This window comes from Cebus imitator, unplaced genomic scaffold (assembly GCF_001604975.1).
Source record: "Cebus imitator isolate Cc_AM_T3 unplaced genomic scaffold, Cebus_imitator-1.0 Scaffold194, whole genome shotgun sequence".
In the NCBI taxonomy this organism is placed as follows: Eukaryota; Metazoa; Chordata; class Mammalia; order Primates; family Cebidae; genus Cebus; species Cebus imitator.
This window is the reverse complement of record NW_016107509.1, coordinates 1,657,738-1,677,972: the sequence shown is the minus strand read 5'-3', so window position 1 is coordinate 1,677,972 and position 20,235 is coordinate 1,657,738. Positions and strand designations below refer to the sequence as shown.

Below are 20,235 nucleotides of genomic sequence, written 5' to 3'. Positions count from 1 at the left end.
AATTATATGCATACTCCCCATATTCTCACAGTGAGACAACCCCTTATTTCAGAAGCAATCAGGCATAAAGACTCAGATAACTGTAAAAACAAATGGAATATTTAATAATTAAGGCTAGATCTGGGAAATTCTGCATTATCATTATAGAATAAAGCCACCTGGCATCAAGTAAGTGGAGAGAGCCTGATAAAACAAACAAAAAAACCCAGCAGCATGCTAATGAACTTAAATTACCTGTGAAGAATTGGAGGCACTTCTGTACTATTTTCTAAGTCATCCTCTAGCTGATAGAATAAGAGCCATCTCATTATTGATTCCTTTAAAGAAAAGCTTTTATTTCCCTCACATATATTTGGCTCTATTCCCGTTTTTACTGTTTCTGGAACTATAATGGTGGTCAGTGCCAAAGTCAAACAGCATATTGCAGGACTATAACAAAACAAAGGACAATTGTGAAAAGCAAGCTATTGGGGGGGCAAAGACCTGTCTATCTATTAGGACAGTGCCTGGCACATCCATTTAGTTAAGCTGACCAAGTGAACATAAAAACTGTCAAAAGTCTGATTACATTTGGAAAGATTCTTGATTAAAAAATAGTTCTTTTATTAGCAGTGTGCAGTACTACAATAAGAACAAAGCTATTGAATAAATAATGATAAATTGCACATAAAAGAGATTTAAACTCTGTATAATTCTTTAAAGAAATTCTTTTGGATACACATATACAATTAGAACGAATAAGACCTGGTGTCTGATAGATGAGTAGGGTGACTATGGGTAACATTAATCTATTATACATTTCAAAATAACAAGAAGAGAGTAATTCAAATGTTCCTGGCATAAAGAAAAGATATGTAGGGTGATGATAGCCTGATTATCTTGATTTGATTATATGAGTATATCAAATTACCATGTGTACCTGGAAAATATGTAACTCTATTGTAGATCAATTAAAAATTTTTTAATAAAAAAGGAAATTCCTTAAAATTAGGCCTTAATAATTTCTCAACATTTGAAACTAAATTCACTTACGCATTTATTAAGTCTTCTTGGCCAAACAAGAAAAGCATCTGACATAAAATTGAACATCTTTAACTGAAGTAACAATAGAATTTAACATCTTTAACTGAAGTAACAAACTAGGAAAATGATCAGGGTGTGTGTGTGTGTGTGTGTGTGTGTGTGTGTGTGTGTGTGTTTCTGTAAACTTACCATGAAAGGTCTACAGTGTGAGACAGAGAGTGTGTGTGTGTGTGTGTGTGTGTGTGTGTGTGACAGAATGTACGTTTGTGTTTCTGTAAAGTATGACATAATGCATGTTAAACTTACCATGAAGGTCTGCAGGCTGATCCAGTAAATAACTTCCAGAATTCTCTGTCAACCTCAACTAAACTACCTTGAATTATGGCTCCGAGTAAGCCAAAGTTTTCAGCTTGTATTTGCTCAGAACTTATACCACGAAAGGTAATACACCAAATTTTATTCCAGAGTTTCAATAAATCTGATTTTTGTGAGCTTTCTAGGTTTGACCTCTTGTTTTGACACAATGCAACTTCCATAAGACATCGTAACACATATGGTGTGCGTTCCCCACGTCGCTGTTGAGGTAGAAGCTGACAGAGTATCATCAGTAATGGAGACAGCTCACTGTTAGGTAAACTTGCAGGATACTTTGATATTAATTGGGTTGTAATCTGTAGCCTAAAAAATAAAAAGGATAATTTGAAAACTATTAAATTGCATTAACAAACTAAAAAGAAATATATAGACAGTTACTCTTACAATATCATAATTAGAGAATCACCATCATCATTTCCATAGTATTCTCTCTTAGTAGTTACTATGTCCTACTTCCTAAACTGGCAGGAAAATTGTCAATGTTTTGGCTACCTGGGTAAGTTGTTAAGTTTCCCTCAAACAAATATTTTAAAGGATATTAAATTAGCAATATTTGGGCCGGGCACAGTGGCTCATGCCTGTAATACCAGCATTTGGGAGGCTTAGGTGGGTGAATTGCAAAGTCAGGAGTTCAAGACCAGCCTGGCCCAAGTGGTGAAATCTCATCTCTACCAAAAATACAAAAATTGCTGGGCATGGTGGCACACACCTGTAATCCTAGCTACTCAGGAAGCTGAGGCAGGAGAATTGCTTGAACCCGGAAGGCAGAGGTTGCAGTGAGCTGAGATCGCGCCACTGCACTCCAGCCTGGGTGACAGGCAAGACTCCATCTCAGAAAAGAATAAAAAATAAATTAATTAGCAAGATTTTATTTCTGAGTTATCTTGTACATCCCTGCTCTTTTTTTTTTTTTTAAAGACAGGGTTTCACCATGTTGGTCAGGTTGGTCTTGAACTCCTGACCTCAGGTGATCTGCCCGCCTTGGCCTGCAAAGTGCTTGGATTACAGGCGTGAGCCACCACGCCCGGCCTCATCCTTGCTCTTTAGTCACCAAAACTATTCCTCTAAAACAGGAAAACAAAGAAACCCAAAAAACTGTTTTTCCTTTATATTAATTCAGTTAATCCGATAAATATTTGCTATGTATTTTCTAGAATGTGTGGTACTTAAGAATAGGAATCTTATGTTATTCATCTCTATATCCCCAACACTTGGCACATAGCAGGTATTCAATAAATAACTCTTGACTAAATGGACAAATGAAAAATCTTAAATAGCTACCCTTAACCATATAAACATGCACTTAAGCAACAGGTATCTAACTATGACTATAATCTATAAATCTCTGTCCTTACACAACTTGCTTAACCTCTCTGCGTTTCAGTTTCTTTTCAGTAAAGGCAACAGGCTGAATTAGACAAATTCTAACCATCCTTACCAGACCTAATATTTTGGGATTCCAAAGTATTCCATAATTTATTTAATTATTTAAATATATGTGAATGTCATATGAGAATAAAGACAGAAAAATAAGAGAAAATAACTTATTATCATCGTATAAAGTAAAAATTATTGTTATTTCTTAAGGTTACATTTAACTTCTTCCTAATTCTATTAAAAGGCGCTATGTATGCTAAAATCTTTTGTTGAAGTGTACAATTCAGTGAATTCCATGAGGTACACATTTCTAATTGCCTACTAGACAGCCAGTCTGCCTTCTTAACTTGCTATGACAATATGATTAGCAAAGGTAGGCCCACCCTTGGCCCCAGCAAATGAGCCATTAACAATTTATCTAATTTGTCATGCAATCACATATCCCTTTGGTAGTAACAGGTTTGGGAGTAAACAAATGACTTAGTTCTGGCTGAGATTAAAGGATTCCATTGAAAGTTTTCTGAAAAATAAGAGACTAAAATGACACTGAATGAGAAAATGATAACATTTTACCATGGCACAAGTTCAAAATCATTCTGTGACTTCTGAAGGTGATCTTTTATTACTTCCCAGCCTGGTTCTATTTTCTTCCTTTTGCAAGGTACACTGTAATCACTAGATTCTCTTTGTGTAGTAGCATAAGATTGAGAAATCTCCAAAGATCTGGTATCTTCATTAAAAACCTGTAAAATAAAAATAAATCCACTTTTTTCTTTTTCTTTTCTTTTCTCTTTTGTTTTTTTGAGGCAGAGTTTCACTCTTGTTGCCCAGGGGCTGGAGAGCAATGGCACGATCTTGCTTACTGCAACATCTGGCCCTTGGGTTCAAGTGATTCTCTTGCCTCAGCCTCCAGAGTAGCTGAGATTACAGGCATGCACCACCATGCCGAGCTAATTTTGTATTTTTAATAGAGACGGGGTTTCTCCATGTAAGTCAGGCTGGTCTTGGACTCCCTACCTCAGATGATCCGCCCGCCTCAGCCTCCCAAAGTGCTGGGATTATAGGCATGAGCCACCACGCCCAGCCATATCCACTTTTTTCATTGCTACTGTCTTATAATATTTCATTGGGGGAAAAAAAATTCCTTCTGAAATGAAGATACAGGGAATTAATTCATAAAGCAAGAGTAACAAATTATAGAAACATATAAATCTGATAACATGGTAAAAAACAAACAGCTTGCATGACAATAATGGCACTCTTAGAAAGCAGGTATTACCAAGTAACACATTAGTTTTATTTCCTGGGAACACTTACTAAAAGCACCAAGAAATCTAAAAGCAAAGCAAAAACCTTTACTTTCAAAGGGATTCAATTTTTTAAATTTACCATTAAGAAAATATTTGACAGAATGAAATTACTACCCAGTATGTTAACCAAATATCTGGGGAAAACAGTTTTATTTAAAAAACATTAGGCCATCAGCTGATGAACAAGTAAGTAAAATGGAGTATATCAATACAACTGAATATTATTCAGCAATAAAAATGAAGTACTGATTCATGGTAAAACATGGATGAACTTTGAAAACATTATGCTAAGTGAAAGAAAGCAGACATAAAAGACCACATGTTGTATGATTCCATTTAAATGAACTGTCCCAAACAGGAAAATTCACAAAAACCAAGATTGATTAGTGGCTGGTTACTAGGATCTAGAAGATGCAAGGAATTGGGACTAAATGCTAAGAAGGTATGAGGTTTCTTTGGGGATGATTAAAAAAATTTTGGGCCGGGCGCTGTGGCTCACACCTGTAATCCCAGCACTTTGGGAGCCCAAGGTGGGTGGATCACAAGGTCAGGAGTTTGAGACCAGCCTGGCCAAAAGGGTGAAACCCCATCTCTACCAAAAATACAAAAATTAGCTGGGCGTGGTGGTGGGCACTTGTAGTCCCAACTACTTGGGAGGCTGAGAGAGGAGAATCACTTGAACCTGGGAGTCAGGGGTTGCAGTGAGTCAAGATGGCACCACTGCACTCCAGCCTGGGGGACAGAGCAAGACTCCATTTCAAAAAAAAAAAAAAGTTCTAAAATTAGTGGTGATGGTTGTACACATAGTAAAAATACTAAAAACCACAGAAATGTACAATTTAAAATCATGAATTTTAAGCTATGTGAACTCTAGCTTAATTGCAAAAAAAGAAACAGACTGGGCACGGTGGCTCATTCGTGTAATCCCAGCACTTTGACAGGCCAAGGTGGGCAAATCACTTGAGCTCGGGAGTTCTACACCAGCCTGGGAAACATGGTGAAACCCTGCCTCTATGAAAAATTAGTTAGGCGTGGTGGCACATGCCTGTAGTACCAGCTACTCAGGGGGCTGAGGCAGGAGGATCACCTGAGCCTGGGAGGCAGAGGTTGCAGTAAGCTAAGATCATGCCACTGCACTCCAGCCTGGGCAACAGAGGAAAACAGGAAGAGAAAAAGGAAAGGAAAGGAAAAAGGAAAAAGGGAAAAGAAAAGGAGAAAGGAAAGGAAAGGAAGAAGGAAAAGAAAGGAAAAAGGAAAGAAACATTAGGATTATAGTCACCTTATTTCCTACAGGTAATCATTTAAGAATGGAAAAGTTCATTGCTAGTTTTCACTAAGTCCATATCTGCAAAAGCATTAACTTTTAAGTTAAAAGGGTAATTCCAAATAATTTCTGATATTTTGAAAGGAATAGTTACATGTATAGAGTAATTTTATAGGCTTTTTGTGAGAACACCAGTTTTAAAAGCCCAGTTAAAAATAAAAAAACTAACAGGAAATTTCTAAATGTGACATGGCCTACTTACTGTACCTGGTGACAAATATCTGCCATCAATTCAATCAAATTTTCCTTGACGGCAATATTACGAAATCCTGAAGAATACTTTCCTCTACTTCCTATATGACTTATCTCATTCACTAGCAGATCATATAAGTTGTATAAAATACTTTTCCATTTTGTTGATTCATAAGCACCTGTAATCCAAAAAATTGAAATGTAATTTATTCATGTACTCTGTTTGCACTGCTAGCTCCCACAAAATTATTCAGCTGTCAAGCTGCATCAATATTAGACATCTGGTCCAACTTTCCATCCAGTACTAACACCTCATCTGACAAGATCCTTGACAAACTCTATTTCCTAACTCTCTATTTTACATCTAGATAACTGTATTTCTTTTTTTCTTTTTTTTTTTTTTAAAGACGGAGTTTCACCATGTTGGTCAGGCTGGTCTTGAACTCCCAACCTCAGGTGATCTGCCCACCTTGGCCTCCAAAGTGCTTGGATTACAGGCATGAGCCACCACACGCAGCCTAGATAACTGTATTTCTTATAAATTTCTTCCATATTCTGACCTAAAATATGCCTTTCTCCAATTTATTCTCCCACCTGAGGCAAATACGATCAATATGTTCCCTCTTTCATATGAGGACCAAGTTCTCTGTATATCTTTTTTTGGCCAAAGAGAAAAATACTACCAGTTCCTTCAACTAATATACAAATGACATATTAACCAGACTTCTCACCATTTCAGTCATCTTTCCCAAGACATATTCCAGTCAACTTGAAATGCTAACTGTACGAAATGTGGTGAACATAATACTCCAACTGTGGTCTGACTAGTATGTGGAACAAATGTCTATTATTTCCCATAAACAAAGTACCATAAAATCTATTAATGTAGTCTGAAACTACATTAGCTTTTCTGGCATCCTCAGCATCCTTTCAATTTTAAATTCATCCTAAATACACAGTTAACTAAATCCCTAGACATATCATATCACCTCCTAATAAGCCTCATCTTCATCCAGGTGAGAGGTGGGTAAAAGATGAAAAACTATAAAAAGTCACTGTTCTTTCACTTACAGTGGTTTCATGGGTTACACATTACCTAAATATACATATTAGAAACACATACACAGCTACTTTTGATAAAAAGTGGCTACACAGCCCGGTGCAGTGGCTCACGCCTGTAATCCCAGCACTTTGGGAGGCCGAGGTGGGTGCATCACTTGAGTTCAGGAGTTCGAGATCAGCTTGGCCAACATGTGAAACCCCATCTCTACTAAAACACATAAATTAGCCAGGCGTGGTGGCAAGCACCTGTAATCCCAGCTACTTAGAAAGCTGAGGCAGGAGAATTGCTTGAACCCAGGAGGCAGAAGTTGCAATGCGCTGACATCATGCCACTGCACTCCAGCCAGAGCAACAGTGAGACTCTGTCTCAAAAAATAAAAAGTGGCTATAACACATTTTCTCCATTATAGCTGCTATTACTCAATGTAGTATGCTGTCTTAAAAAAGTCATTATACTAGCCTTGATGAATTGGTCCAAAGGCTAGCAAAAGTCCAAAGGCAGTAATAGACAGAGCATGAGGAAACTCCAGTTCCAGCCAATAAAGTTCCTAACTACTGAAAAGCACTATACCTTCTGAGCAATACTTTCTTAGTGTAGGACAAATATGAAGGAATCAAGGAAAACAAGGGATTCTTTTTTTTTCCGGGAAACAAGGCCCTAGAGTAACTAGAAGGCTTAAGGCAGTAATTTCCCTTTTTCTGCCTCACATTTCTATGAAAGTAATATGTATGGATCTTCCTCAAGAGCTGAATAATCTGACTGGTTTTAGTCCAATTTATGTTTTATCTTCTAATAAAATCAATAGGTGGATAAACAAGATCCTGCTTTCTTTAAATTATTTTGCCCTACAGTCTGTGCCAGACCCCTTAGTACTGAAGTATTCATGCATAATCAGCTCCTAGAGGGAACAATGTCTCATATTTGTTTGTATTTCCCGTAATACCTAACATCGTATTGAACACACAGAAAGGCATAACAGAATTTGCTACCACTGCTTCAAATTCTAAAAACTCAATGAAAAACATTCTCATGACTAATTAACATTATCAACTAGAGCAATCCAGAGGAAAGTCATATCCTCCTACAGAACACTAATTTTATACTTAAGCCTTTAGGTTTGAATGAAGAAACAAATTCAAAATGGTAAACATTTTCTTTATACCTTTTTCTTGGGTTTTGGCTCCTTTTGGATGATGGATATAAATTTGCAGTTCGAATAATTCAATAATGACTTCTTTTAGAGAATCATTAAGTCTATGTTGAGTCCAAATATAAAGCAAGGTGGGAAGAATTTCATCTCCTAATTCACACACTTGAATTCGAGAGTTGGCAGCCAGAGTCTTGAGGAAGATAATAAGAGCTGCTAGAATATGATTCAGACCTGAAGAGCTCTTTTCTTGTCTGTGAGAAAACAAACAAACTCAACTGGGTATAACAGGGGGAACAAAGTACACAAATTAAAGACAGTTATGAAATGGCATGCTGAAAGAAAAAAAAACGTTAATTTTCAAACAAAAGCCTTAATTTCAAAACTACTCACTAAAAACAAATCACAGCATTATTTCAAACTAACAAAAAATTAGTTCTTATCTGGTGCTAAGAGACCACTTCTGTTAGCTCTCCCTGCTGCTAAAACATGGTCTAAAAATAAACAAAACTGATCTGTAGCAACATTTATAAAATGTTCCACATTATAAATTAAATAATGCCAAACAAATGTACAACAGGAATACTTCCCAAATATATTCCTATTTTATCTTATTCTCAATATATTACAACCATCCTCAAAATGGGGGAAATGTAACGATTAAGAGGATATTTAACTTTCCTGGTCATCAGAACATCAGCAAGACACATCTCCCACTTGAGAACATCATGTAGTGTTGAGTGTTCTGCATATTGGATATTCAGGAAGTGTTAGACTTGGTTGTCTCTTTAGGAATCCACTAGTTCTGTTATGATGGATCAATGCTTTATTTAAAGGTAGAATTTTTAGTTATTGAATCTAAAGCATGGTCTTGCAAGAAGGTCAAAAGTATTTCAATACAAAACAAAAGAAAAAGAGATTACATTACCTCGCACACTGAATGGCCTTGGAAAACAAATCCAAAAATTTGGAATTTAATCCATCAGTCTGAGAACAGCATCCTTTAGTAACAGTATGAATTATTCTAGCCACTAAAACTCTATGAACATCTTGTGAAGGTTTCAGATACAGCCTGAAGTACACAGAGAACAATTCTTTAAAAAAAAAAAAAAAAGTTATTAGTCATGTTTTTAAAAATCAAAATGTATTAAATGTCACAATTCAATTTATATATTCATAATCCCATACAGAAAAAAGATTTTAAACCTGCACTCATCTATTTTTAACGTACGAAAAGTACTCCATCAATGTTTAATTTTATCTTATATAAAATGCCTTTAAGACAGGAACAACTATAAACTGCTGTGAGAGCAACAGTTTAACAGCCAGATTGCAGAAACATTAGTTAACTTATCTAAGCCTATGTTCCTTCATCCAGGCCTAACAAGGCACTTACAGTACATACTCCATGGTTTTGTATTGTTTTGAGACAGAGTCATCCTCTGTCATCCAGGCTGGACACTGCAACCTCTGTCTCCCGGGTTCAAGCAATTCTCATGCCTCAGCCTCCCAAGTAGCTGAGACCACAGGCACACACCACCATTCCTGGCTAATTTTTGTATTTTTCATAGAGATGGGGTTTCACCATGTTTGTCAGGCTGGTCTCAAGTAATTTACCCATCTCGGCCTCCCAAAGTGCTGGGATTATAGGCGTAAGCCACTGGGCCTGGCCTCTACAGTTTAAAATAATAATACTGTTTGATGAAAAATGTCCATAAAATATGTTGAGACTTATAAAGGGTATGAGATTTTAGTCTACTTGGTTTGTTTCTTATTTTGTTGATGTAGGGTCTTACTCTGTCACCCAGGCTGGAGTGTGGTGCAAAGATCATGGCTCACTGTAGTCTCAATCTCCCCAGACTCAGGTGATCCTCCCATCTTAGCCTCCCATGTAGCTGGGTCTATAGGCCCACACCACCACACCCAACTGATTTGTATTTGAGGTAGAGACAAGATTTTGCCATGTTGCCCAGGCTGGTCTTGAACTCTAGGCTCAAGTGATCCACCTGCTTTGGCCTCCTGAAGTGCTAGGATTACAGGCATAAGCTACTGTGGCTGGCTGAGATTTTACCCTACGCGTAACCTGGCAAATCAGTATGACAGTTTCATGGGTGCTGGCAGGAGACATGAGATTCTTGATAAGAGAAAAAGGAGAATTTATTTCTCACTGCAATGATAGTAGCCAGGCTACCTTAATTTTTGCATCAGTTCCCCAATACCAAAGGCAAGATGAAGTGGGACACTTGACACCGCAAAAACAGTGGACTGAGTTATAATAGAGAAATCCCAGGCTTTTTATAATGGATAGGCTATAAGTAAATCTGTCCTTTGTTTTGGAGGAAGCCATCATCTGACCTCAAGCGATCCACCCACTTCAGCCTCCCAAAGTGCTGGGATTATAGGTGTGAGCCACTGTGCCCAGCTCCCAAATAACATTATTACAAAATGTTATACTTGTGTTTACCAGGACTTTATATAGACAATCATGCCATCTCCAAAAGGGAAGTTTTATTTCTTCCTTTCCAATCTGTATGCCTTTTAGTTTTCTTGTCTAACTGCCCTTGGCTAGAACCTCTAATATAATGTTGAAAAGGAGTGGTGAGAGTGCACATCCTTATCTTGTTCTTGATTTGTCTCATGAAAGCCTTTAAATTATAGATTCAATTTCTTTAATTGAATTTAATTCAATTTCTTCTCTTCATAGTGATGGGACTAGTCAAATAATCTATTTTATATTGGATTATTTTATATTGGATGACTTTTGATAATGTATCAAATCAAGGTTTGAGGAACTGCCCCATTTAAATTAAGCTTCATGTCCATACAGATATTTATAGTGTTTCCCTGTTATCCTTTTAATATCTACAGGATCTGTAATTAGATCTCATTTCATTTCTAATATCAGTAACTTTGGTCTTCTCTCTTTTTTGTGTGTGTTTTTTTAAGAGACAGAAGTCTCACTATGCTGCCCAGGCTGGATTTGGATTTCTGGGCTCAAGTGATCCTCCCACCTCAGCCTATCAAGCCATAAAAAGACACGGAGAAACTGAGAGTGGTGGCTCACACTTGTAATCCCAACACTTTGGGACGCCAAGTTCAAGTTGCTGGCCTAAGCAACATAGAAAGACCTTATCTCTACTAAAAATGAAAAATTAGCAGGGTGTGATGGCTTTTGTGTGTGGTCTCAGATACTTGGAAGGGGGTGGGAGGATCACTTGAGTCCAGGAGGTCGAAGCCGCAGTGAGCCATGATCTCACCACCACACTCCAGCCTGGGAGACAGAGACCGACCCTGGCTCAAAAAACATAACAAAACAAAAAAAACATGGAGGATCTTTAACTGCACACTACTAAATGAAAGAAGCCAATGTGAAAAGGATACATACTGTTAGGATTCCAACCACAGTCACATACTATGTAACAACATAACAACATTCTGGTCAATGACAAATGGCAATATGAAAAGGTGGTATATAAGATTATATCAGAACTGAAAAATTCCTATTTACTGACTGATGTCATAAGAAATTACTCACAAGCATTTGTGATATTTGTATTAAAAAAACCACTGCACTGCCAGTTATTTAAAAGTATAATACATACAATCATGTACAGTACATAAACCTTGACAATTATAATAAATGACTAAGTTACTGGTAAATGACTATGTTACTGGTCTATGTACTTACTCTACTATGTTTTTTATCACTATTTTATACTATATTCCTCCTTCTTCCTCTTAAAAAACAAAACAGTAAAACATCTCAGTTAGGTCCCTTAGGAGGCATTTCAGAATAAAGCACCATTATCATAGGAGATGAAACATGCTCCATGCACATCCCTGAAGATCTCCCAAGGGGACAAGATGCAGAGACGGAAGACAGTGATACTGACGATGCTGACCTTATGTAGGCCTAGGCTAGTGTGTGTGTTTGTCTCTGTTTTCAACAAAAAAGTCTAAAGGAAAAAATAGAGTAGTAATAATTTTATTTAAAAAGCTTATAGAACAAAAGAAAAAACACCTATAAGTATATAAAGAAAAAATGTATAGCTATACAATGCATTTGTATTTTTTTTTTTTTTTTTGAGACGGAGTTTCGCTTTTGTTACCCAGGCTGGAGTGCAATGGCGCAAATCTCGGCTCACCGCAACCTCCGCCTCCTGGGTTCAGGCAATTCTCCTGCCTCAGCCTCCTGAGTAGCTGGGATTACAGGCACGCGCCACCATGCCCAGCTAATTTTTTGTAGTTTTAGTAAAGACGGGGTTTCACCGTGTTGACCAGGATGGTCTCGATCTCTTGACCTCGTGATCCACCCGCCTCGGCCTCCCAAAGTGCTGGGATTACAGGCTTGAGCCACCGCGCCCGGCCTAATGCATTTGTATTTTAAGCTAAGTGTTATTACAAGAGTCAAAAAGTCTAACCTAACTAAAGCTATACAATGCATTTGTATTTTAAGCTTAGTGTTATTATAAAATTAAAGTATATAAAGTAAAAAAGTTATAGTAGCTAATGTTAATTTATTACTGAAGAAGAAAAGTATATATTTTTAAATTTAGTGCAGCTTGTTTATAAATTCTACAGTAGTGTATAGTAATATCCCAGGCCTTTACATTACTACACACTCCTGCAAGCTCCATTCATGATAAGTGCCCTAGACAGGTCTACCATGTTTTATTCTTTATACCATGCTTTTACTGTACCTTCTCTATGTTTATATATGTTTAGATACACAAATATTTACCATTGTGTTATAACTGCCTACAGTATTCAGTACAGTAACATGCTACACAGGTTTGTAGTGTAGGAGCAATAATACGATATAACCTAGGTGTGTAGTATTATACCATTTAAGTTTGTATAAATATATCCTATGATGTTCATACAACAAATAAATTGCCTAGTGATGTATTTCTCAGAACATATCTACATTGTTAAGAGATGCACAATTGTATATGACATGCTGGAGAAGGCCAAACCATGGAGAGCACAAACATCAGTGGTTCCCACAGTTTGCAAGGGAGGAGGGATGAACAGGTGAAGCACAGAGGATTTTTCTGGCAATAAAACTATTCTGTATGGTACTATAATAGTGAATAATTGTTACCATTCTCCCCCAGAGGGAAAAAAATATGACCATCTCATTAGATACAGAAAAAGATCTTTTAAAATGCCAATACACTTGTAAAAACCCACAATATATATACTACCAAAAGTGAACTTTAACATAACTATGGACTTTGGGTAATAATGATGTGTCCCAGCATAGGTTTGTTGATTATAACAAATGTACCACTGGTGCAAGATGTTGATAGTAGGGCATGCTGTGTGTGTCCAGTGAACTTTCTACTCAGTTTTACCGTAAACTTAAAATTCCTCTAAAAGATAAAAGTCCATTTAAAAAAAAAAAGGAAACCTCTAGGTTTGAGAAACTGAATAATTGCCAGTGTAGCTTGAGCACAGAAATTAGAAGAGCTTTAGTTAAGTTAGACAGGTAGGAAGAAGCAAAATTATGCAGGGCTTTCAAGGCCTGGAAGAGGAATCCTCATTTTCTATTAGTTGTGCTAGTGAGAATGCAGAGAAACCGAAACCCTGTGTGCTGCTGGTGAGAATGTAAAATGGTGTAGTTCCTGTGTAAAACAGGATGTTGATTCCTTAAAAATTAATTATAGAATTACACAATCTAGCAATTCTACTTCTGCGTATACAATCAAAAGAACTGAAAGCAGGAAACTCAAGAGACATTTGTATACTCATGTTCATAGTGGCATTATTCACAATAATCAAAAGGCAGAAACAACCCATGTCCATCCACCAATGGATGAATGAATGAGCAAAATGCGGCATATACACACAACAGAATGGTGTTCAGTTTTTAAAGAGTGAAATTCAGACACATGCCATAACATGAATGAGCCTCAAAGACATTTTGGTAAGTGTAATAAGCAAGTTGCAAATGAACAAATACTTATAGGAGTCCTTTAGTTCAGGCTGCTATAACAAAGTATCATAGATTAAGTGGCTTAGAAACCACAGAAATTTATTTCTCACAATTTTGGAGGCTGAAAGGAGATCAGGATGCCAGCATTGTGGGTTTCTGGTGAGGGCCGTCTTTGGAGCTGCAGACTACTAACTTTAAACTGTACCTTCGCATGGCAGAAAGAGAGCAAGTTAGCTCTCTGGCCTCCTTTTATAAGGGCATTAATCCCATCCATGAAGGCTCAACCACATGACCTAATTACTTTCTAAATCCTACACTTCCAAATACCATGCCTTTGGGAATGAGATTTCAACATAATTGAGGGGACATAAACATTCAATTCATAAAAATAAAGTACCCAAAACAGCCAAATTCATAGAGACAGAAAGTAGAATGGTAGCTGCCAGGGGCTAGGGGCAGGGGGAATGGTAAATTATTGTTTACTGAGTATAGAAAAAAAGTTCTGGAGACAGATGGTGGAGATGATTACACAACAATATTCAATTGTACACTTAAAAATAGTTAAAATGATAAAAGTTATATATTGTTTACCACAACTAAAAAAATCATACTGGAGGTCCTAGCCAATGTAATAAGGCACAAAAATAAAAGCCACATGGCTCAGAAAGAAAGAAAAAAAAATTACTGCTTGCAGCAGACACGTTTGTCTCCAAAGAAAATCCCAAAGAACAATCAAAAAAAGCTACTAGATTTATGAATAAGTGATTTTAGCAAGATCCCAAAATACAAGGTCGCTATATAAAAATCAACTGTACTTTTGTATCATTTTTGTACATTGAAAAATTTGAAAATCAAAATGTTAAAAACAATGCAATTTACTACTGCAGTATATATCTAACAAAACATACCCAAAATCTTTATGTTTATGCAATTATAAATGTCAATTTGCAGCTGGACATTGTGGCTCATGTCTATAATCCCAACACTTTGGGAGGTCAAGGCAGGGGGATCACTCGAGCCCAGGCATTTGAGACCAGCCTAGGCAACAAAGTGAGATCCTGTTTCTAATTTTTTAAAAAATAAAATTAAAGAAAAAAAATTCTCAATTTACAATAAAAAAAACCATATGCTGACAATTACAAAACACTAATGAAAGAAATCAAAAAAGACCTAAATAGCCGGTGCAGTGGCTCAAGCCTATAATCCCAGCAGACTGGGAGGCCAAAGCAGCCAGATCACCTGAGGTCAAGAGTTTGAGACAAGCCTGGCCAACATGATGAAATCCTGTCTCTGCTAATAATACAAAAATTAGCTGGGTGTGGTGGCACATGCCTGTAATCCCTGCTACTCAGGAGACTGAGGCAGTATAATCACTTGAACCTAAGAGGTGGAGGTTGCAGTGAGCCAAGATCATGCCACTGGCACTCCAGCCTGGGTGACAGAGAGAGACCCCGTCTCAAAAAACAAACAAACAAACAAACAACCTAAGTACATGGAGAGTTCATGGATTGGAAAACTCTACATAGTTAAGATTTCTATTCTTCCCAAATTGTTCAACAGTTTTAATGCAATTAGTATCAAAATCCCAGCAGGATCTTTTGTAGGAATACGTAAGCTGATTCCAAAATTTATACAGAAACGCTGACTTAAGTCTTAGGCCATTCTTCTCATCTCATCCTAAACTCTATATAGAAATCTCACCCACAGTCATGGCTTTAATCACCACCTCTACCAAATATATATTTCGAGCATAGACTGCACTTCTTCCACAGAGTCCTCATCTAAGCAAGTTTTAGAGAAGGAAGCTAAGTAAAAAAAATATTTGACAAAAAGGTTAATTATAAGAAGTAACATCCAGGAAGAAGTAGCAAAGTTTAGCTTAAAAAAAAAGAAGCAGTAACAGTAGTTAGTTTACAAATGAAAAGGGGGTTTCAGAGGACACACTAGATGACTGAATACAGTAAGGAGATTGGGGAGAGAGTGCCTTGGTTTCAGTGACAGCCATGGTTATAAGTGATAATCTAAAATGTCCTAAATATGACCAGCCATACTGGGGAAAGATCTGGCTGAGTATCTTAGATATCACCAGCCTATTCCCCAAAGGCTGTCTCTAGGCTTGTTGAGGGCCCTATTACAGACACGGCCTACCTTGTCATCAGAGTAACATAAAGGCTCAAAATGACTTCTAAGAAATTAGTACAACAGCTGAGAAGGAGTTTATTCTCATGGGAACAATAGAATGTAACACAGAGTGAGGGTACTGATTAGTTAGTAGTTTTGAGATTCACATGTACCCCATTTTGAAATAGTGGCAGTAAAAAATATGGACAAATGTCTTTTAATTTAGCAAGCAAAATTTAGCTTAAATACTTTTCCATGAAAAAAAAAGCTTCTAAACTTTTAGAGCTGGTATATTAGAAGACTTTGACATCTGACTCAGTCATCTTGTTAATGTCAAATCCTACTTTCACTTACTCTCAAACCCAGAAATACTCCTTCATTGAAATCAATAAACTGAAATATTTCAGTCTCTGACCATAACTTCTTTCCTTTGTGGTCTCTCAGTACCTCCCAGCTATAAACAGGCAACAATACCAGATTCCTCCCTAGCATACACTCTACACATCTAGTGAGTCACTAGGTCCTGTACATTCTCTTCTAATATAATTCATTTCAATTACCTTAGGAGTAGAGTGCCAAGTGCCTAATCCAATGGAAACTTTTGTGTCCCCTTCTACAACACTTAAAATGTCAGCCACACCCCTTTGAACTTTAAAGTCTCTTGCTTTCACTTTTTTTTTTTTTTTTTTAATGGAAACAGGGTCTAACTCTGTCACCCAGGCTGGAGTGCAGTGTGAAGTGATAACAGCTCACTGCAGCCTCAACCTCCAGGACTCAGGTGATCCTCCTGCCTCAGCCTCCCAAGTAGCTGAGACTACAAGCATGAGCCACTACCTCTGCTATTTTCTGTAAAGACAGAGTTTCACTGTATTGCCCAGGCTGGTCTTGAACTCCTGGGCTCAAGCAATCCACCTGCCTTGGCATCCCAAAATGCTGGGTTTACATGCCTGAGCCACTGCACCCAGCCTGCTTTCACTTTCATGATACTTCTCTCTCGGTTCTCTTCCTTTCTACTTGAATCATGGCTGAGTTTAGGTGTCATTGTTTTGTATATCTACTGCACCGAAATATATCTGTATCATAGTCCACTATAATCTCTGGTTTACTTGGGTTTTCTTCTACCACTGTCAACTCCTTGACAATGGAGATGACATCTTTCAACTGTAATTCCAGCTCTGATATCAGGCACCTGATATATTATTGGTGACTTAATTCAGAAGCTACATAAATAAATAAAAATTAAGGGTCGGGTTTGATAACCATATAATATTACTAAAGTACTGTTACACTGTCAGGTCACTTGGGGGATACAGACGGATACAGACAAGTGCTTTCTTTGGTGAAGTTTCATTTTAGGAGGAAACATTCACAAAAAAGAACAACCTTCCCAACGTACCTAACCACTGTTGCTGAGATATTTCACACCAGTATTTTCTCACAGAAAGAATGTCTTTGAGTAGTATGTTGCTATAATCAGCTCCATAAATGGCAACATTAGATGAATCTTTCACTGTATCCATGATATAATTCAAGAGTTCTTGACATTTTAGCCTGGGTGCTCCTATTTAAAAATAAAATAAAACAAATAAAGAAAACGTAAATTTGAAGAAAAATAAAAGACACCTGGAATGACAACTATTTAAATAATTCCATTTGGGAAATTACTATTAATTAACCTTCTTCTTTACAGAAAAAATTGGCAAATTATGTCCCCAAGCAAAATTCAGCCAGTTACCTGTTTTTGCAAATAACATTTTATTGGAAGATAGTCACATCCCTTCATTTATTGTCTATGGCTGTTTTTGTAATTAAGACCGAGATGACTACATGGCCTATAAAGTAAACAAAATTTACTATCTGGCCTCTCTACACAGTAAGTTTGCCAATGCCTCTATTAGGAATTTATAGCAAAAACAATCATTCTTTTTTTTTTTTTAAGATGGAGTCTTGCTCTGTCGCCCAGGCTGGAGTGCAGTGCTGCAATCTCGACACACTGCAGCCTCCACCTCCTGGGTTCAAGTGATTCTTCCACCTCAGCCTTCCAAATAGCTGGGACTATAGTTTTGCACCAACATGCTACAGGCGTGCACCACCACACCCAGCTGATTTTTGTATTTTTAGTAGAGATGAGATTTTACCATGTTGGTCAGGCTGATCTTGAACTCCTGACCCCAAGTGATCTGCCCACCTCGAAAAGCAATCATTCTTAAAACAATTATATCCTTAATAATTCACAATTTCTGGTTTTATACCAAAACTGATCCCTAGTTTTTTAGGACTCTTTATAAAGAATGAATTTATGAAAATAACATAAGATTACAAGAAGAATGTTTACCTTGGAAAGCCAAATTAGTTATAAGTCCTATAGTAGCATTTATGGCATGAAAATATCTCAGGCTGTATTTTTTTTTTAAGACAGAGTATTGCTCTATCACCCAGGCTGGTGGGCAGTGCTATGATCACAGCCCTCAGCAGCTCAACCTCTCGGGCTCAAGGGATCCTCCCACCTCAGCCCCCTGAGTAACTGGAACTATAGATGTTGTGCCGCCATGCCCAGCTAATTTTTTTTATTTTTCTGAGAGACAGAATCTCTCATGATGTTCCCCAGGCTGGTCTTGAACTCCTGAACTCAAGGGATTCTCCTGTCTTGGCCTCCCAAAGAGATCAAGATTACAGGCATGAGCCACTGTGCGTGACCCCTGTTGTCATTTTTAACAGCATATTATTTACTTATTAGAGATTCTGAAAACTTGGCATTACTAGACACATATTCTTGAAGGTAACAAAATACCCTAATTCTCATTTTCAGCAAATCATATTTATGTCACAGTGGAAATGCCATATTGCAACACTGACAATCTTAAAATTGAACATATGTATTGCTATAACTATGAGCAGAGCATGTTTACGCATCATGTAAACATGAATATATTCTGGATTAGGGTTTTCATATGATGAGACTAGCTATATTCACAAGTATCAGACTATGGTAAATAAATATACACTGATATAACTGCAAAATAATCTTCACTTATGGCTTATTTCATAATTTTAGGCATTGTCCAGTTATGAAATGCACAACCATATGATCCTCTTTGCTAACACCCTGTGCATCTGTCTTATAGTCTTTATAACATTTTTCTTATCTAAAACATCCATTGTATTATTAGATCCTTAGGCAAAAGAATTAATCTCTGTATTCTGACAAAAAAGCCCAGTGACTGCCCTAATAGCAAATGCTCAATAAAAATTAATTTGTGTTGAATAACTACAGAAATTAATATTATAATAAAATCATATTTTCCTATATCCTTTATCCCAATGTATCTCCTTCCTCTACCAAATATGAAAGTGTTTCAAGAAATGTGTTGACCTTTTTCTCATTGTTTTGCTCGTTTTTCAGACAGAGTCTTGCTCTGTCACCCAAGCTGGAGTGCATGTGGCCCATCACGACTCACTGCAGCGTTGACCTCCTGGGTCTAAGGGACTGACCCACATCAGCTTCCCAAGTAGCTAGGACTACAGGCAAGTGCCACTACGCCCAGCTAATTTTTTAAGTTTTTGTAGAGATGGGGTCTCCCTATGTTGCCCAAGTTGGTCTCAAACTTCTAGGATCACATCTTTCTTAAAAGTACAACTAAGTTGCCTGCAGAGACTTTTTTTTTTTTTTTGGGACAGGATCTCACTCTGTCACTCAGGCTGGAGTGTAGTAGCATAATTGTGGCTCACTGCAACCACTGCCTCCTGGGCTCAAGCAATCTTCCTGCCTAAGCCTCCTAAGTAGCTGGGACTACAGGTGTTCACCATCATGCCTGGCTAATTTTTGTGTTTTTATAGAGAGGAGGTCTTGCCATATTATCCAGGCTGATCTCAAACTCCTGGGCTTAAGCAGTCTGCCTCCCAAAGTACTAGGATTTGGCCTCCCAAAGTACTAGGATTAGAGGCATGTGCCACTGCACCCAGCCTACCTGCAGAGACTTCTAGAAATCTTAGGGAACTTCACATTTTTCACAGCTGAGTTTTGCTTTATCTAGACTCTAAGCTTTGTACAAAAGCAGACAAATGCTTACATAAAGAAAGAAACAGGTGGGGCATGGTGGCTTACACCTGTAATCCAGTACTTTGGGAGGGTGAGGCGGGTGGATCACTTGTGGTTAAGGCCAGCCTGACGAACATGGTGAAATCCCATCTCTATTAAAAATACAAAATCAGCCAGGCGTGGTGGTGCATGTCTATAATCCCAGCTACATGGGAGGCTGAGACGGAAGAATCGATTGAGCCTGGGAGGCGGACCTTGCAATGGGCAGAGATCACACCATTGCACTCCAGCGTGAGAAACAAGAGCGAAACTCCATCTCAAAAAAA

The 20,235-nt window shown here is 37.5% G+C and overlaps 1 protein-coding gene across 1 annotated transcript in view; it reads right to left on the bottom strand.

Moving 5' to 3' along the window:
• The window catches only part of ATM (ATM serine/threonine kinase), a 146,054-nt gene that overhangs the window by 110,080 nt on the left and 15,739 nt on the right, over positions 1 to 20,235 (bottom strand). Inside the window, exons 7-13 of the mRNA XM_037745197.1 lie at positions 17,267 to 17,431; positions 8,740 to 8,905; positions 7,827 to 8,065; positions 5,617 to 5,780; positions 3,349 to 3,518; positions 1,330 to 1,701; positions 235 to 429 (exon numbers count right to left, since the gene is read on the bottom strand). Of these exons, the coding sequence (XP_037601125.1) occupies positions 235 to 429; positions 1,330 to 1,701; positions 3,349 to 3,518; positions 5,617 to 5,780; positions 7,827 to 8,065; positions 8,740 to 8,905; positions 17,267 to 17,431 (1,471 nt within the window). The remainder of the gene's footprint in view (positions 1 to 234; positions 430 to 1,329; positions 1,702 to 3,348; positions 3,519 to 5,616; positions 5,781 to 7,826; positions 8,066 to 8,739; positions 8,906 to 17,266; positions 17,432 to 20,235) is intronic.